General features: G+C 39.0%; 1 protein-coding gene across 1 annotated transcript in view; it reads right to left on the bottom strand.

The window, feature by feature from the left end:
* The window catches only part of ccdc149a (coiled-coil domain containing 149a), a 136,045-nt gene that overhangs the window by 44,974 nt on the left and 67,089 nt on the right, over positions 1–23,982 (bottom strand). The window contains exons 6-8 of the mRNA XM_060826638.1: positions 21,369–21,541; positions 6,400–6,472; positions 3,322–3,406 (exon numbers count right to left, since the gene is read on the bottom strand). Coding sequence (XP_060682621.1) covers positions 3,322–3,406; positions 6,400–6,472; positions 21,369–21,541 — 331 coding nt within the window. The remainder of the gene's footprint in view (positions 1–3,321; positions 3,407–6,399; positions 6,473–21,368; positions 21,542–23,982) is intronic.

Below are 23,982 nucleotides of genomic sequence, written 5' to 3'. Positions count from 1 at the left end.
CACTCTGGAAGATAAATTGCATGACCAGCCAGTATTAGTGACAGACTTGCTCCAATGTATCTCAATATTTTTAGTGATTTACCTGGTCAGTTTGAAACACTAGGAAATGTCTCCCCTTTGTGATCAAATATTCAAAATCTCCAGTGATAGTTCTCAAGAGTTGAGAAAGAATTTTCTTGCCTGTACTGACACATCTCACCATTCTAAGTAGTTAAGGAGACGTGTTATCTTTATACTGCCGTCATAGTTTTAGTTCCTACCTCCTTTCCTGATCTGTTTTTTTCTGGAAATTGCTTAGCCATCCCTACCATTGCAATTCAGTCTCCCAGTAATCAATGTTGGTCTAACTAGTCTTACTCAATGGAAGGATATTGCTTTCTTTACATTCTAGTCTCTCTCTTAGTATTTTGGTGTCGTGTTGTTGTTCACTAAAACTAATACTTCTTTTCATCTGCAGACTTTTTGTTCTTCCAATTTCCCACAGATTTCCTAGATCACCATCTTCCCACGTGTGAGATATCAAAGATATCCACTGGAACTGCTGCTTCTCAGATTCTTGATATATGACACTCATCTAAGTAAGTTTTAAGGTTAACTGGAATACTGTTTGTGAATGCTTCCATAATCATTATTTCTGTCACTTCCTCAAAAATTTTCTCTTACTTGTGATTGAAAACACTGATCCCACAGCACTTTTTTTCTCTTGCAATCTCTGCAAATATCAGATTAAATTTCTTTCTTGTAATCCTAAATTTGAGTTAGTAAGCTTTGGGGATAGCTTGGGTTTTGTTTTAAAAAACAGTTGTTTCGTAGTTTGTGGACTGTTCCTCTGGCAGCTGGCTTACAGTCAATGAGGCACCTATCTAAACACATCGTGCATTAAAGTCAAGGAATGTTTAGCCATCTCAACTGCCCAGCTACCTTTTGGAATGACTTAAAACATTTGTCCACTCCATCCTCAGTAAATTTATGCATTAAGCATAGATTTCCAGTCAAATAAAATCTCTGATCAGAATCAGAATTATCCCCTGATCTATTGCTCCTTTCTTGTTTCAGTCTGAGCTTTTCTCTTGCCAAATCAGATTGCCTGATTCCCTTATCTCTTCGGAGTTCACGATTTTTAAATTCTGTCTTTTTCTTGATTTTGTCTCTCCTCACACTCCAATTTAAGTTTTCTTATTTTCAATTATCTTTATCCTCCATTTCCGTTTTGTTTCATTGTCTTTTCCTTCCAATTCAAGTCCTTTCATTCTTTTCCTCTTTCTGTCAATTCTCTTTTTCATTTCTAGCTGAATCTTAGTTAATTCTAGTGATGACACACTAGAAATTCTAAAGGCTGCATGACTACATTAAACATCTCATCCTTATGCAAGTCTGTCACTAACATCTCTTCCACTTTCATTTCTACCATTAATTTATCTCCTGACTCAGCTTAAGATCAGCCAAAGACTTCAAAACATCCACTGTTACCTGTTCTACTCCCAGAAAAGTCCAAACCAGGCAAGAAACTTCACTGCAAAACTCTCAGTTTGTATCTAAAAACTCTATATAGTCATTTCTTTAGAAGAGACACGGTTCCATCTTAAATTCATTCAGTTCTGACCCCACAAAGATCCCCACTCTGTTACAATCTCAGCTGAAGCTATTATTGAGTAGGTCAGATCCCAGAATATAACCTGACGTAATAGATCATATGTTTAATATTTATACTTAATGCAATGGTTTGTCATAAAAACATTTCCACATTGTGTAAGTTGTAAGTGTTCTTCAGTAGCAAAATATAAATTAATTACACAAATAGGACAACAATGTGATACAGATGCAAAGTACAATTTGGAAAGATCTTAACACAACAGCAAAACAAAGCTTCAACCTGTTTCCAGCATTATCTCTTACAAAGAATCAATCCAAGAAAAATATTTATTCTACCGTAACTTTTAAATCTTTACCTAATTGAAGCTTTTCAATTTTATTTTTTTGATCTGTAGAATCAATTTTACCACACTTGTGCATTTGATGGCATAAATAATCCCAACAGTCAAAATGTTTTCAGTCTAAACAACTTGTACCTTCTATCCTAAACTGTTCCAGTTTCAATAATTCGCAGACTAAAACAAGGCAGATTCCCCTGACCGAAACCGAAAACACCTGCTAAGTGAAAACAATTTCCGTTTTGAACAAACTCATGTTTTCTTCTAAACTGAAGTCAAACAAATCTAATTAATTTGTTCTGTTTATTTTGCCTACCATAAACTCGGAAATATAAACATTTTATTCTATTAAAACCACAGGGATGTCAGCACTTACTGGAGTCATGTGTCTTCCTCAGACTCTGCATTTATGTAACTGATCCAGAGTGATCTTCTGACCTTTTTGAAAAAAACTTTCAAAAGCACTACACTACTTCTATTTGCTTCTATCCAAATCCAACAATCTAATATACTTTGTACATATTTCATCACAACAGAAAAATAAAATTAATCTATGTTAACTTTAAAAGTAACATACATCAAATTGGTAAGACTTAGAAACAAAGAATTATTACTCCCACTTCTCAACACTCATTATTAGTCTAGTGTAGAGAAGTTAGCCTGCCTTACAGACTCGGATTCATTCAATATATGATCTCACAGATATATAAAAATCCTAATGAACCCTATTCAACTTCCTTGAATTTTGTGAAACTATCTAAAGGATAAATTTGACTGGGCTAAGAAAATGGACTAGAACTAAGGGCATATGGTAAGTTTAATAATACTTTGGGTGGAGGGCTTGTCTGGGGGCGGCACGGTGGCACAGTGGGGGCAGCACGGTGGCACAGTGGGGGCAGCACGGTGGCACAGTGGTTAGCAGAGCTGTCTCAAAGCACCAGGGACCCGGGTTCAATTCCCACCTCAGGCGACTGTCTGTGTGGAGTTTGCACATTCTCCCCCTGTCTGCGTGGGTTTCCTCCGGGTGCTCCGGTTTCCTCCCACAGTCCAAAGGTGTGCAGGTTAGGTGAATTGGCCATCCTAAATTGCCCGTAGTGTTAGGTGTAGGGCAATGGGGCAGGGTGGGTTGCTCTTCAGAGGGTCAGTGTGGACTTGTTGGGCCGAAGGGCCTGTATCCACAGCGTAAGTAACCTAAAACGTGTTTATAATTACAAAACTCCCGAATTAGTTTACATTAATGCAACATTTAAATTCTGCAGACTGAAGAATTAAGTAGTGGTTTGACAGGGTGGGTGTAAAACAGCTCAAGGACATGATAGTAAAATATCCAACTGGACAGGAAGAGGAAGAATACTTCTTTGAACAAATCTTGTTTCAAAGAACAGCTCACCTTGTTTCGCAGAAAGAACTCCTGTAAGTGCGCTACTGCTGCTTCTTCCACTTTGCTTCGGGTGCTTTTTACGTTCAAGAGCATTCTAAATGAAACATACATTATAAAATGAAGATGCAGCATGACTTTTAATATTAACAAAAGCCAGTTTCCTCAGTCTCAAAACAGAACATCATCTGGCTCAACTGATCAATAAAGGCCAGGTATGAAAGTGACAAATCAGCAGTTCATTCTGATTGTTAACCTTAACCACTACAGTAAATACTGAATATATGTATCTCATTAGACTTAGAAATTACACAGGGAACCAACAAAATATATTTCAAAGTAACTGAAAAATAAAATAATAGGTTTCATGAAATGTCCTGACAGACAAACAATTCATTTTTTTTAAAAATCCTTTTCAGTCTAACAAGGAATGGTAAGGTACTTTGACTGCTTTATATTTGTGGGGGAGTCAAGAAATGAAGTGAACCAAACACAAATTAATTTCTTCCTCAAGGTGAAAAAGAAAGTTGGACAGGAAATACCTAATTTCTTAAATTTTCTACTTTGGAACATAGTAGCAAGGTAGGGTTTAGAAACAGAAGCACTGAGTACAATAACGTAGTAATATTGAATTTATGCAAAACATTGCCTCTCCCCCTGGCATTCAAATCTCATATTTGCTTGAAAACCAGACAGCCAGTAAAGCCATAAAGAGAAAGAGAATTTTCTATTTTATGAATGCGCCACAAAATTGTCAATAAATAATGATTAATCTGTACTCAAACATTTTGGTCATGGTTACTGCAATATAAAAACTGAAAGAACTGCTGTAAATCAGAAACAAAATTAGAATTGCTGGAAAAGCTCAGCAGCTCTGGCAGCATCTGTGGAGAGAAATCAGAGTTAGCGTTTTGGGTTGAGTGACCCTTCCTCAGAATGCGAAGAGAGCAACTATCCGTAGATTGTTGAACATTGCAAAGAGACCTATGATCCTGGTGGATTCAAAACATGAAGGATGAAAGTTGAGCTGGAATCCATAAGGAGTGAGTCTGAGCTGGAGGCAGTCACTGAGGAATGTGACTTGGATGTGGAAATGCATTTTAGCAAATATCTGGTCAAACACCAGGAAAAGACAGTGAAATTAATGTCAGTGGACAAGAAGAAAGATTGGAACGGAAATCTTGTCGCAGAGAAGAGCACAGCTTCTTCAAGGTGGACATGCAGAGAAGTGAAGTGGCAATTAGTTAACAACTAAATAAAAACTGAAGGAACTGAGCAAAGGCCACTCGACTCAAAACGTTAACGGATTTCTCTCCAAAAATGCTGTCAGATCTGCTGAGCTTTTCTGGCAATTTCTATTCTTATTACAGTATTGTGTCCAACTTGGAGCACTCTTCTATAGGAAGGGCATTTAAACATTAAAACTGAAGTATGTAGCACAGAATCATACTCAAAGTCACAGAGTCATGTAGCACAGAAACAAATGCTTCCTTCCAACTTGTCTATCCCAACCAGTTTTCCCCATAATAAACTAGTCTGATTTGCTTACGTTTGGTAACATTCCTCTAAACCTTTCCAATTTATATACCTGTCCAAATGTCTTTTAAATGTTGTAACTGTACCTGCCTCTACCAATTCCTCTGGCAGTTGATTCCATATATGCACAACTTTCTGTATGAAAATGCTGCCCCTCAGGCCCCTTTTAATTTTTCCCCTCTGACCTTAAACATTGCCCTCTAGTTTTGAACTCCCCTTCCCTACGCTATTCTCCTTATCAATGCCTCTCGTGACTTTATAAACTTCTATAAGGTCACACCTCAACCTTCTACACTCCAGGGAAACAAGTCCCAGCCTATCCAGCCTCTTCAGTCAGGGTAACATCCTTGCAAATCTTGTCTGCACCCTTTCCAATTTAATAACATCCTTCCTGCAACAGGGTGACCAGAACTGCATGCAGTACTCCAAAAGTGGCCTCACCAATGTCCTGTACAACAATAACACTGACATCCCAACTCCTATGCTCCATGGTCTGACCAATGAAGGTAAGTGTGCCAAATGTCTTCACTACCTGTGATACCACTTTCAAGAAACTATGTACCTGCGCTTTAGGTCTCTGTTCAACTGAATGGCACCAATATTGTGAAAGTTTGGTTTTGAGAAGATATTTGAGTATCTGGAGCTATTTACAATAGAACAAAAAGGATGAGATTTTTTATTTTAATTATGAATTTTAATTTTGATAAAGCTAAAACAGAAAGACTATTTTCTCTAGTTGGGGACTCAAGCACTGATCGATTTTAAGTTGTTACTAAGAATGAAATCATGATTTATTTAAACAAAGTGGAGTTGAACAAAGAATGTTTCATGGCATTGAGTATTTAAAGCAGAAAATGGACAATGCTTTAGTGGTAACATTAATATGATGAGCTAATTGGCTGCCTTGTGGGCTTTAATGTCTATCATTCTATGGTTGTTACTACCGGGTATACTTTTTAAACTCTTAACGACGAAGTGTAGTCGCTGCCTGTCAAGAAATGTCCAAAGCAAGTTGTCAGGGATTTGAGGTAAACAATATTAAGGGAGCATTTAAGAAGTACACCTATCTAATTCTTGGGTTAAATAAAAGCTGTTGTTGCTCTCTGTGAAATTGTGTCCTCTTAAATGATTTAGCTGCAGAATCAGTCTTTATCCAAGAGTATTACAGCTCTCAGCTAAAATAATAAGTTCAACACTAGGCTAATGGGAAAGGCTGAAATCTTAATGAAGGTCTTAAAACGCAAATGAATTAATAAATACAATCTTGCCAATTTGAAAAAATCTGTGATCTTTCTACTTTGTTTAAATCTTTAAATCATAAAAATCTTGCAGAGTTGTAAAGAAAAGAATCAAAGCACAGTAATTTTGATTGAATAGGTGACAAGGATTATTTTGGATATCTTAATGGCACGCACCTTAGTAAAGAAGCACTGAAGGACTGACAGTATAATTGCACCATTTAAAATTTGAGTTGACTATAATGTACATTGACTATTGCTTAATGAAAGAATGAGGTTTAACTGGGGACCAATAATTTGTTACAGTGAACAATACCTTATATTTTGAAATGTTATTTTTAAGAATGTTGACTTCTTCCTGGATCTGTTTCAAATGTTCATGCAGATACCTAGAAATTAGAAAAAGAGGAACCATGTGACTTTGCCCTTGCTTTCCTAAAGACAAAGCAGATTGACACATTTTCAAAACTGGATTGAAGGTACTACAAGGCTACCTTTCTAAATGTGAGGTTGAACAGTGCACTTTTATTGAAGGTCATACTCAGAGCATCAGTGATCTCTTCATTATCTGTTAACTTGCTCTTGATCACAACAAATTATTGTATTCATACTGATTCATTCAATATATTTAAGATAGTTTGCTCTAATATTTGGAAGTTTGCACTTAAATGGAATAATCAGCAATATTTTCATTTGCACATTGTAATATCTTCATTAGATGCTGTTAGAGTCCTAGCCCAGATCGAGATCAATCAAAGGGCCAGAGCTGCAGACAAGATCGATCGGAGACACACAATCACAGAAAATGTCTCAGAGAAATGAACTTACAGCCAAGAATTATTACCAGAGTTGACCTGTAAAAATAAATACTTGTTTTACATGATCACCAGAAATCTCAAAGCATTGTAAAGGCAATCACAAAATCACAAAATGGTTAAACCACAGAAACAGAGCTACTCCATCCTTTCTTCCTTTTTTAAAAAAGTCAGTCATGGTCATCACTGACTGACCAGCATTTAGCCTCCCCTAAAACTTTAGTTTTTTCTTAATTCATTCATGGGATGAGGGTATTGCTGACCAGGCATTATTGCCCAACTCTAATTACCCAGAGGGCAATTGCTATGGGTCTAGAGTTACATATAGGCAAGACCAGGTAAGGGTGGCAGATACCTTCCCTAAAGAACATTAGTGACCCAGATGGGTTTTTCCAACAGGTGCTAATGGATTCATAGTCACCATGAGACTCTTCATTTGAGATTTTTACTGAATTCAAACTTCACCATCTGCCATGGCAGGATTCAAACCCAGGTCACCAGAGCGTTACCTAGGCCTCTGGATCAACAAACCAGCAACGAAACCACTAGGCCATCGTCTCCCCTACTGAGTGGCTTGCTAAGCCATTTAACAGGGCAATTTCAGGTAATAATCTGATTTCCATCTGAATCCTCAATTGAACCTGCTTCCACCACAGTTATTTACAGCACATTCCAGATCCTAACCACAAACTTCATAAAAATAAAATAATTCTTCTGTCACCATTGTTATTTTGGCCAATTACTTTCAAATCTGCTCCCTCCCATTCTCAATCTTTTCCAGTGAGAACATTTTCTCCCATATACATGTCTAGAATCTTCAGGATTTTGAATATCTCCATCAAATCTTTCAAACTTCCCTTCTGAGGAGTTCAGTTTCAACTTCTTCAATTTCTCTCTGTAACTGGAGGTCTTCATCCATGAAAACATTCTCAACAATCATTTTTGCACTCTCTCAAGTGTGGACTTTAGCTGCAGCTGAACCATAAAAAAAATTTAACATAAATTCATTGCTTTTGTATTCAATGACCCTATTGATAAAACGGAAAATGCCATATGTTTTATTAATCATTCTCTGAAGCAATCCTGCCACTTTCAATTATTAAGGCACACTCTTATACCCCTTTAGAACTGTGCTCTTTGATTTATATAGTCTCTCTGCATTCTTTCAAAATGAATCACTTCACACTTCTAGGTATTAAAAGTAATCGTCCAATTGTTTGCCCATTCTGCCAACTGTCACAATCCTGATGGGGAAAGTGCACTGGAAATCAAGCCGCACTATTCTACGAACGATCACAAATATAAAAATGACCACCTGAATCATAAAGATGGTTAATTTGTCTGACATTGACTGCAATCTGAGACAAAAGAAATTCAGAATGGATTTCATCAATTAACAAAAATTATAAATAAATGTATCCTTTAACAGTCTGTAAAACAGATTACTTAAACTATACTCCTTCAAACCAAATGTGCACACGTGTGCTCATAATAGGGCAGAGAAACATAGAAAATAGGAAATACAGGCCCTTCAAGCCTGTTCTTCCATGTAAAATTATCATGGTTAATCATCCAATTCAGTACTTTCTCAGACAAATCAAACAAACAACACAGACAGCTCTAAAGAAATATCATAGGTGGAAAACAAAGGCAAAAAAGAATGAGTCTGTAGATGAGTCTATAGATCAAGAAAGCAAACATCAAGATGGAATGAGGGTGACCTTCTTACAATTCCTTTTGGTTTTTGGTGATGATATAGCATTGGTGTCAACCACACAGTGATAGAAAATCCTCCATTCGTAGCCGGTCAGTTGGACCTAGGTCATTGCTTGAGTTAAAGTTCTTTTTTCCAGCATCTTAAATGTTGTTTAATTTTCCATTCACAATGGGTGAGAAAAGAGAAAATTGCATTTGTTTGCAGGCTTTCTGGAGTTTCGAATGGAACGTCCCTCTCAAGTCTGGAACAAACTGCCATTTAAAATTTCAAAAGCTATTTCTTGGTAGCTTTTCAATCCAAAGTTCACCTACTATCAGCTTGTCTCCTAAAATGAGGAATAACTTCTCCCAAAATTATATGATCACAAGGAAACCACGCAGTTCTACTTTTGACCTACAAATTGCAAAAGCAACATAGCTTGTACATTATCCTCAATACTGCAATGTCCATTTTTCCCAGTTAATATTCCAAAACATATGGGTTGTCTTGACACAACACAACCTGTCCTCTTGACTTGGAGCTGCCGGTGTTGGACTGGGGTGTACAAAGTTAAAAATCACACAACACCAGGTTATAGTCCAACAGGTTTAATTGGAAGCACTAGCTTTTGGATCACCTGATGAAGGAGCGGCGCTTCGAAAGCTAGTGTGCTTCCAATTAAACCTATTGGACCATAACCTGGTGTTGTGTGATTTTTTAACTTTGTCTTCTTGACATTTTACACTATTTTCCTCCCAGTTTATAACAATTCCCAAGATTTGTATCATGCATAGAAGAAAGCTGAATATATGGTATATAAATCATAGAGTTGGTACGATGCTACACCTCCAAAAAATATGTAAATAAATTATCCCAAAGACTGAGGTATCAAACAGCCAATCTGGTTGGAAGTTCACAAGAGGCAAGTTACTGATCTACTAAACATGTCAAGGACAAAAGGGTAATGAGGGAGCAAATACCCTTTTGTCCTTGAAAGATCAGCAAGTAAGCTTTTATGTGGAGCCGCAGGAGATGGGGGAGATACTAAATGAGTATTTTACATCAGTGTTTACTTTGGAAAGGTCATAGAAGATACAGAATGTAGGGAAATAGATGGTGACATCTTGAAACTTGCCCATATGACAAGGGAGGAAGTCTTGAAATGCACAAAGGTGGATAAATCCCCAGGACCGGATCAGGTGTACCCTAAAACTCCGTGGTAAGCTAGGGTAGTGATTGGTGGGCCTCTTGCTGAGATATTTGTATCATCGATAGTTATGGGTGAGGTGCCAGAAGACTGGAGGTTGGCTAACGTGATGCCACCATTTAAGAATGGTGGTAAGGACAAGTCAGGGAACTATAGACCAGTGAGCTTGACGTCAGTGGTGGGCAAGTTGTTGGAGGGAATCCTGAGGAACAGGATGTACACATATTTGGAAAGGCAAGGAGTGATTAAGGATGGTCAACATGGTTTTGTGCGTAGGAAATCATGTTTCACAAAGTTGAAAGTTCACAAAGTTATTGGAAAAAATAACAAGGAGGATTGATGAGGGCAGTGCGGTGGCCGTGATCTATATGGACTTCAGTAAGGCATTCGACAAGGTTGCCCATGAGGGACTCGTTAGCAAGGTTGGATCTCATGGAAGACAGGGAAGAACAAGCCATTTGGATACAGAACTGACTCGAAGGTAGAAGACAGAGGATGGTGGTGGAGATTTGTTTTTCAGATTGGAGGCCTGTGACCAGTGGAGTGCCACACGGATCAGTGCTGGGTCCACTACTTTTTGTCATTTATAAAATGATTTGGATATGAACATATGAGGTGTAATTAGTAAGTTTGCAGATGACACCAAAATTGGAGGTGTAGTGCACAGCGAAGAGAGTTACCTCAGATTACAACAAGATATTGACCAGATGGGCCAATCGACTGAGAAGTGGCAGTTGAGGTTTAATTTAGATAAACGTGAGGTGCTGCATTTTGGGAAAGCAAATCTTAGCAGGACTTATATACTTAATGGTAAGGCCCTAAGGAGTGTTGCTGAACAAAGAGACCTTGGAGTGCAGGTGCATAGCTCCTTGGAGGAGGAGGTGCAGGTAGATAGGATAGTGAAGGTGGTGTTTAGTATGTGTTCCTTTCTTGGTCAGCGTAATGAGTAGAGGGGTTGGGAGGTCATGTTGTGGCTGTACAGGATGTTGGTCAGGCCACTTTTGGAATGGTGCATGGAGTTCTGGTCTCCTTCCTATCGGAAGTATGTTGTGAAACTTGAAAAGGTTCAGAAAAGATTTACAAGGATGTTGCCATGGTTGGAGGATTTGAGCTATAGGGAGAGGTTGAATAGGCTGGCACTGTTTTCCCTGGAGCGTCGGAGGCTGCGGGGTGACCTCATAGGTTTATAAAGTCATGAGAGGCATGGATAGAGTAAATAGACAAAGTCATTTCTCTGGGGTGGGGGAGTCCAAAACTAGAGGGCATAGATTTAGGGTGAGAAGGGAAAGATATAAAAGAGACCTAAGGGTAGTGCGTGTATGAAATGAGCTGCCAGAGGAAGTGGTGGAGGCTAGTACAATTGCAACATTTAAAAGGCATCTGGATGGGTATATAAATAGGAAGGGTTTAGAGGGATATGGGCCAGGTGTTGGCAAGTGGGACTAGGTTAGGGTAGGATATCTGATCGGCATGGACAAGTTGGACCAAAGGGTCTGTTTCCATGCTGTACATCTCTTCGACTCTATGTTCGCATTCTTTAAAGATTTATTCATGGGATGCGGGCCAACATTTATTGTCCATCCCTAATTTCCCAGAGAGCAGTTAAGAGTCAACCACACCACTGTTGGTCTGGTGTCAAATGTAGGCCAGACCAGGTAAGGATGGCAGATTTCCTTTCCTAAAGGATATTAGTGAGCCAGGTTTGTTTTATTTCTGACAATCGACAATAATTCCTTGGTCATCGTTGGACTCTTAATTTCAGATTTGTATTGAATTCAGATTCCACTATCTGCCATGGTGGGAACTAAACCTAGATCCCCAGAACATTATCTGGGTATGGATTAATAATAAAACGACTAGGCCATTGGCCCTCCCCTCCCGTCCTTCACATGCACCCCTCCCTCCCACCCCCAAACTCAAAATTTTCAGCTGTCTTATTTCACCTTTCACTAAGAACATAATTACTGGTACAATTGCAAAACTCAAAACAGTGTCCAATGTTAGATATCATTCCCGTTTGGGCAACATTTGCTAAATAATCCTAAATGTGCAAAGAATTATGCTGACAACTGGTTTAAGATTGGCATTTGGACTTGCTGTGAGGTGCACTTGTGTGCACTGGATATTATTATTATTATTGTACATGGCCCTTTTCTTGATTGATATATAAACAACACAACCTATCTCAACTTAGCAAAATGGTGACAGCCATTCTGTAGTTCATTCCTCTGGCACTGTCTTGACCAATGAGAGTCAACTGTGTGTTTAAAATTTAAACAAAGTTTGTCAGTTAACAGATACTCATCTAGCTGGTACATTCTCCTTCCCACTATCGGTCAGAATCCACTTGCCAACCCATCAGCACTTTCCTCTAATAAATCATTTCCATTGTTTTTGGTGTGCTTGTGAAATGTCCTGATAAGTGCAAACTGAAAAGTTTCAAAAAAATGTAAACTCTGTTTCCTGCAATTCAATGTCATATCCATGTTGCTACTGTCTCTTTTATTACATTGCAATTATGTTAGCACTAAATACTCCTAAAGCTTAAAAACTAGATATATTTTTTCACTAATATATAACTATTAATTGAGATATGACACGGCATCTTATGTGTCTGGAATGGAGTTTGATGGAGTTTCTGTACAGAACTACTACCTTAAGTAAACACATTTGCAGTATATGTTGCCATCTCAAATCTCTCCAACATACTCCTTGCATTTCAGTGTGCACAGCAGCCAACTACCTCATAAGGGAGGAGGAGGAGGAATATCTGATTGGTTTGCTCCAGATTTCAGTTACACCTTGTAGGGAGATTCAGACTCAGAATGAGGTTGATATGATCAATAACGCACTGAATAAAGAGAACCCAGCATGATGGAGAATGAAGATCTGCAGCAACTGAGCTATCAAATAGACACAATGTATTACTGCCTGTAGACACAAGGATACAGACTTTTGGTAGACAGACAGAAGGATGACTGTAGCAGTTTGAAGCCAAAGGTTAGCCAACAGGTGGAGTTGGAAATGGTGGTAGGGAAAGTTATAGTTGGAAGTGATCCACTAATTAAGGAGATAGATTGCACTTTTTGCAAGCAGCAGTTAAAGTTTCATAATGTGTGTTAGCTATCTGGTGCCAGGCTAAGTATATAAACTGCTTGATAGGATATTGAACAGAGATGGGGAGAGTAAGACAATATAGACACAAGGTCCTGTCAGAATACCAGGAGCTAGAAGATTGATATAAAATCAAGTCTTGAAGGCTTATAATGTTTGGATAACCTGCAAGGTGCCAAATGATTCTGTTTTTGTGTGTCATTTTCTGGTCTCCTCTGTCAACTTTAGCAAACCCTGGTTGTAATGTCTTCTTAACTTTCCCAAAGAAGGCTTTTTCCCCCTCTAACTCCCCTACATTTTTCATGTAATTTGCCACTGAAACACAGATTTCAAACTGTACAAGATTACGATCATGAGCACATCTCAGAAAATTGAGCAAAAATAATTCCATTTCTGCCAGAACAAAACTTGCTTTTAACCATTCGGGTGTAAACTGGACCCATTTCAGATAATCTACGCTTCAGTGTCAACAGCTATTGTAATTTAAGGATGACATTTATGCTCCTATAAAACATCACTCCCTGGCTGCGATATTCAAGTGAGAATGAGACTGTCAAAAGGAAATAAAAAGAAAAATGAGTTTTATTGTGAGACGTGACCTTTTAAGCAGAAAAAAAGAAATGGCAAGATTTGAAAATGAGGTTTAAAAATAGTACACTGGCCATTCTTTTCTAAGCAGATATAGAGCTGGATATTAAACAGGAGAGTGTTATGGAAAGGAGACAAAGCTTTTCTGACAAGCTGTAATCAGCACAGAGGAGGCCATATACGTTTATTATCCATGCTGTCTCTCTGCAATAGCAACTCTGCTAGTCCTACTCCCCCAAGCTTTTCCCGTGACCTTGATGCTTTTTCCCCCCTTCAGATAATGATCCAATTTCCTTTTAAAAGCCACAATTGAATTGCCTTCCACCACCTTTCTCAGGTATTGCAATCCAAATCCTAAAAACATTTTCATCCCATCAGCAATGGTTCTTTCATAAATCACCTTAAAATCAATGTCCTCTGGTTCTTGACCCTTTTGCTAATGGGAATAATCTCTCCCTATCTACTCTGTCCAGACCCCAAATGATTTTGAACATTGCTATCAAATATTGTCTCAACATTCCCTTCTCCAAATCAGCTCCAGCTTCTTCAACTACCCAAGTAACTGAGAATCCTCATCCTTGGAATTATTCTCATAAATCTATTCTCTACCTTTCCCAATTCCTTCACATCTCTACTAAAATCATGAGCACTGTGTCCAATTCCATGTACAAGCTGAGCCAGTGATTTATAAAGGTTTCTAAACCAGGTTGTCTTTTCAACTGCTTTCTAAACCTGTCCTGCCACCTTCAACAACTGGTGCATTCAGGTCCCCTTTGTTCCTTTACCAGTTTTAGATATGTATCCTATTTTATACTGATTCCTTATTCTTCCAAACAAAATATAACACTTCACTCATCCAGACACTAACTGACCCCACTTTGCTCAGTTGACCAGACGATGCAGGGTTACACTAACAGCAAGGGTTCAATTTCTTCACTGGCTGAGGTTAGCATGAAGGAATCTCCTTCTCCATCTCTCCCCTCACCTTGGGCATGTGACCCTCAGGTTAACCCAACACCAGTTGGCTCTCCATCTCTCTAATGAGTCCTCTGGTCTGGTATGGTATGCAGTAATAAACAATTGGTTGAATGTGCCTTTTTTGCCATGATTAGATTACTAAACCTCTTCCAGTACATGAAAAAGTATGGCATTACATTCCTGTTGTTAATCTAATAAATATCCAGATAGTCTCTCAGTGAGGCTTTTCCAGCTGTCCTTAGCAAGGATATTTTCCTTCTGAACAACATAGTGTCAAGTCGAAGGAGGAAGCTGTGAACAGTATTTGAGTTCCTACCACTGCCATTCATTTGTGTCCTTGTGTATCAGCCAGCCCAGACTACAGGTGCATCTGCTGAGGTCCTGGAATCCAAACCCAGGCTCAGATCAGAACCACTCACAGCCATCCTGTAAGGCCATCTGCAGGCTAGCCACATTGCAACTGCAATAATACTGGGCAGCACAGTGGCTCAGCGGTTAGAACTGTTGCCTCACAGGACCAGGAACCAGGGTTCAAGTCCACTCTTGGGTGACTGTCTGTATGAAGTTTACACATTCTCCCTGTGTCTGAGAGAGTTTGCTTCAGTTTCCTCCTATAGACCAAACTTGTGCAGGTTAGGTGGATTGGCTGTGCTAAATTGCCCAGTGTCCAGGGATGTGCAGGCTAGGTGGGTTACCTATAGAAAATGCAGGATTACTGGGATTGGGGGGGGAGGCGGTTGGGTCTGGGTGGGATGCTTTTCAAACAAACATAGTGAATTTAATGGACTGAATGGCCTGCTTCTACACTGTAAGGATCTATGTTCTAAAAAGAAACAGCTGTTTTCTCATTCCCCACTTATATTATCCTTCAATTCTCTTCTTTACAGTTCTCCTTTAAGTATTTCAGCTGAAACTGACTTGTGCCGGTTATCAATTGGACAGAAACCCAAAGGTCAAATATTTATGTTGTGACTGGGTTAAAAAGCAACAAACGGCACAATAACAGTTTCTCTTACTTTTGGTGAGTCATAATAATATAATTCTCTCCCCTGTGCATCATCCTAAAATCATTCTCTTCCTATAAAAACTTTTATCGGTAAATGCAATTCAATTGTGGGTGGCATTCTGCAAGAATTTGTTCTCGGTCCTATTTTGCTGATTCTTGACTTATGCCAATTTGTATAATTTTGTTCTATTTAGACTTCAGCTTTAACTGTTTCTGACAGAGAGTATCAGGACTATCTATGCTATAGCTTGCAGGTAAACCCTGGACTTTAACACACAGCAAATAGTCTCTTGAAATCTAATCCAGATTCAAAGTTTGTCCACTTTGAATTTCACTGGTTAGAATATGAATGAAAGGGTGCTATGTAAATTAAACTTTTAAAGCAGAGAAAGGATGATATCCAGGATTTACCATGAGAATGAAGCAACAAGATTTCATGGTTTTCATCAAACAACAACGTGATACATGCTACATCAATAATACAATCTACAATATATGTATAACTTGATTTCTAACAGAATTAACAAATGGCAAAATGTGGGTAATATACAGCCTGCAGTGCACATCAAATAGCAAATATGATCAATACACATTACCCCGATACACTAAATAAATAACGGTTCACCAAATCTCATTAAAAGTCACACTTTTGCCATTCCATTTGAAACTCTCCCTCCAAAGCCATTCCATCATGGCCCGCCTAAATAACGCTTCACCCTCCTGTCCTCTGTCTACACTGCCTTGAACACTAAAACTGCACTCCAGTACATACTCACAAGCACAATCCAGATTTTCACCAACAGTTAGCTTCACTGAGTCGGGGTTTTCCGAGCTCCAGTCTTAATCATGTATGAAGCAAATACTGCTTGTGACTTTTCAACGCTCATTCTCTCAGCTATACTAACGTATTAATGTTCACAGCCTTCTTCTGAGCATCTAACAACTTTCGCCAAGACACAGCCAGCTGAACTTCCCAAATCTCCAGGACTTTTCTCAGTTCTGACGGCGCAAAGCTGCCTCATTTGAGAAAACTGTAGTGGCGGAAAAAAAAATTGGATCATTAGACTGCAGAATCAATTCTAGAAAAAGTTTTGCAGCTGCAATCATCTCTTTCCGAAGAACAGTCTTTGTGATTACAATACAGTAAAAGATGCTGTTCTCGATGTTTATGAGTTTGTGTCAGATGTTTATCCTCAAATATTTTAAAAATTCAAAAAGAAACAGAACTAGAGTTTTGCGGAACATGCTGAAGAAAAGGAAATTACTTTTGATAGGTAGAATCTGTCAATGAAGGTTAAACAGGGTTTTAAAAGCTAAGGGAGATGATTCTGATGGAAGAATTTTAAAATAGGGTATTTTTGTGAATAAAGACCCACCTGGAAGACCAGAAAGTCTCCAAGGTAAGGAAAACTGCTATAATGTCAGCCCGATTATAAGCTGTCTCATAAACATTTTAATATCAAGCCATTGTTGTTGAATTCTGATAGCAATGAGGAAAATGTCCCAGGGAAGAAAAAAAACCCTCCTCGGAGTAGTAAGAGCCATCACCTTTAAATCTGATTGAAAAAGATTAACATCTTATCTTCATTGTAATAAAACTCCAGATTAATTCTGAATTTTGGACATTAAAAGACAAAACTGTAGCATTTGTAAGATTACAGAGCATTGCTCATGAAAACGCAGTCCGAATGAGTGAAGATAATGACAAACTAATACGGTCTTCTGTATTTTGTAATACAGTGGAGCAGGGTGCAGAAAATGATAGAAGTTTTCTGCTTAATGATGAAGTGTCCTCTCTTTGTGCATCTTTTCCGCAGTTGTAACATTGTATTCCTTGCTCTGTTCTACTTCCCTTATGCACATTGTATTCTTTGTTCTTTTATTCATTCACCAGATGAGGGTGTCACTGGTTAGGCAGCATTTATTAATTATCCCTAATTAAACAAGAGTCAGCCACATTAGCTGTTGGTCTGGAATTACATGTAGACCAGACCAGGTAAGAATAACAGTTTCCTTCCCTAAAGGACATAAGGGTGGGTTTTTCCAACAATCGACAATGGATTCGTAGTCAACATTAGATTCTTAATTTCAGATTTTTTTATTGAACTGAATTCAATTCCACCACCTGCTGTGGTGGGATTTGAACCGAAGTCCCTGGGACATTATCCGGGTCACTGCATTAACAGTCTAGTGATAATATCACTATACCATCACCTTCTCTATATGTTATGATCTGCCTGTACTGCATGCAAATCAAAACTTGTCACTGTACCTAGGTACATGTGACAATAGTAAATCAAAAAAAATCAAATCTTTGTGGAGGAAGCTAATTGCTATTCTTAATGATACAGGAGCAGCATGGTCACTGATGTTGGCAGTTATTGAGAATTAGATTAGATTACTTACAGTGTGGAAACAGGCCCTTCAGCCCAACAAGTCCACACCGACCCGCCGAAGCGCAACCCACCCATACCCCTACATTTACCCTAAACCTAACACTACGGGCAATTTAGCATTGCCAATTCACCTGACCCGCACATCTTTGGATTGTGGGAGGAAACCGGAGCACCCGGAGGAAACCCACGCAGACACGGGGAGAATGTGCAAACTCCACACAGTCTGTTGCCTGAGTCGGGAATTGAACCCGGGTCTCAGGTGCTGTGAGACAGCAGTGCTAACCACTGCGCCACCGTGCCACCCACAATTACTCTCTTGAAAATTCCCTAAATAAAAATGGATGGTTATGGGGTTAGTGGTGGATTTTTAAAAATAAATGTTTATATAAGTTAAATTAAAATGCACTTTAATTACTATTCATGTGATCGTTGGCATGTGGTTTTCTTTATTAGAGAATGAATTGGTTGGAGACCAGGTATCACTGTCTGCAGTGACTTTGCGGAAGCACACCGAGATTGTTGAAACCAAAGTTGTACAAGAAAAGCCGAATGACGTTAAGAACATCACAGGCTTTCTGTAAGTCTGCTGTGAGAACTAATATTATGACCAAAGATGTGTCCAAAGGGTTAGAAATTCAGCTTAGCAATCCTAAAATGATACTGGAGCATCAGGTTGAAAAGAAAAATGTTCAGGGCGACTGGTGATGAGTTAAAACTGTCTGAATTAGAACACATGGCATACATGAGCAAAGCTTAGAAAATTAGATACAAACAGTACTCAAAGCAAATGACGAAACAAAAGAAATTAATGCTTTGAAGAAGAGTACAAAAAGCTGAATTGAATCCCAACACAATATACCTGCAAGGAAGGAGATATATTCTTGAAAATAAATGAATACCTCAAAATGACGAGGCATCAAATCTTGCCAAAAGGGAATTAGACAAAGTTTGAAGTCAAAAGACACAAAGCAAAATTAATTTAAGAACATTTATGAACTCAGTAAAAAGGAATAATCAAGCTTTCCTAGATTAATATCAAAATATCCTGAACAGTGTATACAAAACAGCCAAAGAAAAGTTCTTTTGACAGAAAAATGAACTCTTTGCACAGAAAGAGGGAGGGCTAAATATATGTCTTCAAGAAAATTCGACTGATGGGTTAAGTCATAGAAGTTAGCGTTAAAAATACAGTCATATAATCACAGAGATGCACAGCATGGAAACAAATTCTTCAGTCCAATTCGTCCATGCTGACTAGACATACCAACCCAATCTAGTCCCACTTGCCAGCATTTGGCCCATATCCTTCTAAACCATTCCTATTCATTTACCCATCGAAATGCCTTTTAAATGTTGCAATTGTACAGCCTCCACCACTTCCTCTGGCAGCTCATTCCATACACGTACCACCCTCTGAGTTGCCACCCTGAGGTCCCTTTTAAAATCTTTCCCCTCTCAACTTAAACCTATGTCATCTAGTTTTGAACTCCCCAAACTAGGGAAAAGACCTTGTCAACTTATCCTATCAATGCCCTTCATGATTTTATAAACCTCTATAAGATCACCCTTCAGCCTCCTACTCTCCAGTGAAAATAGTCCTAGCCTATTCAGCCTCTCTCTACAGCTCAAACCTTGAATAACCTTGAATGGAAACAGGATGAGATTAATTCATTTGTTCTCAACAATTCAAATTTTGTCTCATTGAAACCTTTTCTCCCCATAGACATGGCCATGAAAAAAATATATAGCCATGACAGAAAATGGAGATTAGCAATTAGAACTTGAATAGAACCGTCACAGTCTGTTTTTAAAAATGAAAACCTGACAGTAAGTTATTATTTAATTTTAAAGTAGAACAAAATAACTTGTTGAGGACAGAACATAATGAACACTCTGTCTGGGACTTCTCCTTGGATTCCAATTCCCAGCCACCAGCACCTGCAGTGTTGTTCTTGATTAAGTTAACCAGACCAAATAAGCTGTAAGCTTTGGGCCCATCAACATCAGCTGTCACTACAGGTTTTGAAAAGTAACATGAAAATGAGAACCAAGGTCCAACCTTTTACCTAAGGACCTGGAAAAACTATAAGAACTATATGGAAAAAGAAATCTTTTGCAGAGACTGAAAGGAAATAAATCAACCAGTAGTAAAAACAACTATTGTTGGCAATTCACACAAGCTAAACTTTAAACCAAACTGTCGCATATGTAAATTGTGACAGATTATGTCTCATAGTATTGCCAATTTGAGATGTTCAGGAGTGAAATGTGGTAAAAGAGAAAAGAATGTTAGAGTCATAGAGCCCCAACTCATCCATGCTGACCAGGTTTCCTAAACTGAATACACTTTTACAGTGTGTAATCATTTATTGTCACAATGTTTATAATATTCTAACTGGTTGTGCTTTAACAGTATCATGGAAAAAAATTACTATGGTACAAAATAGTTATGTTTTAAAATGTCCCCTCTAACTTGAGTTGGAACATATTGTTCTGGAGATAGCATGGTGAATCATGAGCAGCACTTTTGCCTGGAAACAAGCCTATGTTATCCAGTTGCCATGGGGGCAAGAAACCCAAACAGAAACCATTGAATTGCCAAGTGACAGTTTTCACACTGTCGCAGGGAAAAAGGACAGTTCCTTTTTGAGTGGCAGGGAGAGTGAAGGTACCGTGCTGTGGAGAAGTGTAGAAGAATAGAGTTATATTAACACTAAGCAGCATGTTTGTGAGAGTTCATTTTCTGTCTGAAAGGAAGGGAAGTAAAAGGTCTCTTAGAGATCTAATAAACAGGTTGTCATTAAGGTGATAGAAACAAAACTGGATCCAGACAATTTGGGCTCAATGAAACAATTTCCCAGGACACTGGAAATTCTGACCTTGCATTGCGAAGAAAAGTGAGCTTCCTGGAGAGCTGTCAGTTATTGTATGACATGATCCTGTAATGCTATGTATCTGTCAGAAGTGCAGCACACTGCTAAAAGATTTCATAAGACATATCACAATTGCAATAATTAGTCAAAGTGAAAGTGCTTTACATTAATTTGGTGCATTAGTTAATTAATGTTTGACCTCTGTAGATTTTAGTTTGCTTGTGACAATATCAAAGCTTGTCATGTCTGCGAGTTGATGGGAAATTCATCTTTCATTAAAATTATTGACCTCTACAGGAATCATAAGAGTAGATTTTGTGAAATCACATGCTAACACTCATCTCCATTACAGGAGCACAGAAGTGCCAGCGCTCAGAAAGGGATCATTCAGCTTTTCATCTCTGCACTGCTGCAATGCATCTAGCACCATTTGCCTATTTCCTCCATTTAGAAGAGGAATGAATATAAAATAGAAAACTGGGGAAAATATCCCTATTTTTCTCACATATTTAGTTTAAATTGCATATATTAAATTATATCATCATGACCGTGGTATGAAGGATTATTTATTTGCAGCTGCCAGAAGTAAAAAAAAGGGAAAGCTTCAGTCACCTGTTCTCCATGCACAATGCATCCACGTCAATGATACGGTTTTCATGCCCTCCAAGAATATGGTTAATCTCCTGATTTAGGCGGTCAGCTTTCTCCTGGTAGAAAGATCGTTCGACCTTAACATCCTGCAGCTCATCCACTGCTGCTTGATAATCATGATCCAAACGTTCAATCTGCAAAATAAAAGCAGAATCACTGGGGAGTCACGGGACTGTTGGATACATATTTAAACTGTTCACTGAAAACATTCTAAAATTATGTGAATTCAAATTCAAAAGCTAGAAGCAACCATAAAAACATTGAATTTTAAGGCTAGATTTAATTGCTTCTTCTATGTAGTTACACTGTGAGCTTCCAGTAAACAGGGATAAGCCTTCGTATAATTGTTCACTTGTGGGTTTTTATTTATAGATTCAGTTGTCATGTAAAAGCTGAGGATTCTGCAATTTATGTAACTGGGAAATTGAAGTTCCAGAGATACTAGTCTTATAAAGGGTGTTCTACATTTGCACCCACCTGATTGTTCAATTATTTATCCAAAATAAATTTTGTGTTCAATCCCCATTGTAATGACTGATCCTATTCCAACCGACAGCTTCTGAATACCTTACCTAATTTCCAACATGAACCGAATAGGTGAATGGCCTCCAGCTCCCTAATGACTCAAATGGTTGGATTCTACAGAGTCCACAGGACCGTTCCTTTTCTAATAGGTAGAGGGAGTAAGTGGGGTCTTACATAAGCCCACCCACAATCCCAATAAGTAAATGGTGGGAACAGATTTAATTGCTTTCAGCCAAGATTTTCACTCCTTTCTTGGGAGGAAGTCCCCAATTTAGACAGTTGCCAGCAAATTGGAGGCCTGACAGCTTTGTTGTCCCCACCTTACCAGTGAGACCACTGGCAATGCCAGGACTATACATAGGACCACCATGCCCAAGCCCAATGGCCCAGATAGGTCTGAGCTCAGAGTCTTCAATGAATTGTGTTGGGAAGAGGGGGGAAATGTCACAGAGTGGAGACCAGTATATAGGGTTAAAGGGAAGAATGACATTTTTAGAGGAGGTGGGGTTGAGTGAGATCCTCCAATGGACCTGGGGACATAGTGGGGTGCACAAAGGGGTCTCCCCTCCATTGCCCTACACCAGTTGACACAAATAAAGCTGCTTAGTCTCATTCATGCTGTGTCCCCAATCCCTACCATCACACGTAACATCTCGGGCATCGGTCACTTAAAGTGAATGAGCAGCTGACATCTCTCTCCTCCTTTGCCCAGTAACAGTTCAACATCTCGGGAGAGTTGATCGGTAGATGGGGAAAGGCCTTCTGCTGGATTTTATGTTTCCCTCACCTTCAGGAGTACAGATGCTAGCCTCATGATTCAAAGTGCTAAAGATGCATGGAAGTCGAATTTGAACACAGAATCCTTGGCTGCACGAAGGAACAGAGGGATCTTGGGATTCATGACCATAGATCCCTCAAGATTGATAGTTTGCCAAGAAAGCGTATGATGTGTTGGCTTTCATGAGCAGGGGAATTGAGTTTAAGAGCCATGAGGTTATCCTGCAGCTCTATAGAATCCTTGGTTAGAACATGCTTAGAATATTCTGTTCAGTTCTGATTGCTTCATCATAGGAACAATGTAGGAGCTTGACAGAGGGTACAGAGGAGATTTACCAGGATGCTGCCTGGACTGGAGGGCATGTCTTATAAAGAATGGTCAGGGAACCGGGGCTTTTCTCCCTGAAGCGAAGAAGGATGACAGGTGACTTGATAGAGGTGTACAGGATGTTGGGAGGCATAGATAGCGGGGATAGACAGCGACTTTTTCCCATGGCGAAAAGGGCTATCATGAGGGGACATAACTTTAAGGTAATTGGAGGAAGGCTTAGGAGAGATGTCAGAGGTAGATTCTTTACTCAGAGTGGTGGGTGCGAGAGTGCACTGCCAGCAGTAGTGATAGAGTCAGATACTGTCGGGACATTTAAGCGACTCTCGGATAGTCACATGGAAGATATTACAACGAAGGGTATGTAGGTTAGTATGATCTTAGAGTAGGATGAAAGGCCGGCACAACATTGAGGAACGAAGGGCCTGTATTGTGCTGTACTGTTCTATATTCTATGTTCTATGAAATCATCTTTAGTCATCAATTCATGATTCTGAAGCATTTTGAGTGGACAGAGAGTGGACAAAGGAAGTATCAAATAGCAGGAAACAAAGACAGACTGAGAAGTAAATTCCAATACAAAACGTTGCAAGCTTTGTTGAGATGGGGAGCTGAAGTCTGACAGAACTGTTTTCCATCCAAACCCATCTCTAAAATACCCACTTCTGGCTTTCATGTTGGCTTGGAGATAAACAGGAAACTAACCCATTCGATTCACACACTCTTAAATTTCAGCTTTCCAAATATTCCCAGAAAGCTACATGGAAAGGAGGACTTGGTTGATTCAGATGAGGGTTTTTACACATGCCGCCTGAATCCTGGTGTCTGCCTGACAAGCTTCTTCAAATGGCCATTCTGAACTACCTACAACCTTCTGTCTTCCCAGTACCTCCAATCTTCCCCAATATAAAGCTCAGTACACACATCATCTCCCCCCACTACAAG

Source organism: Hemiscyllium ocellatum, chromosome 1, assembly GCF_020745735.1.
Source record: "Hemiscyllium ocellatum isolate sHemOce1 chromosome 1, sHemOce1.pat.X.cur, whole genome shotgun sequence".
NCBI lineage: Eukaryota > Metazoa > Chordata > Chondrichthyes > Orectolobiformes > Hemiscylliidae > Hemiscyllium > Hemiscyllium ocellatum.
The sequence above is the reverse complement of the archived record's forward strand: the minus strand, read 5'-3'. Positions and strand labels throughout refer to the sequence as shown.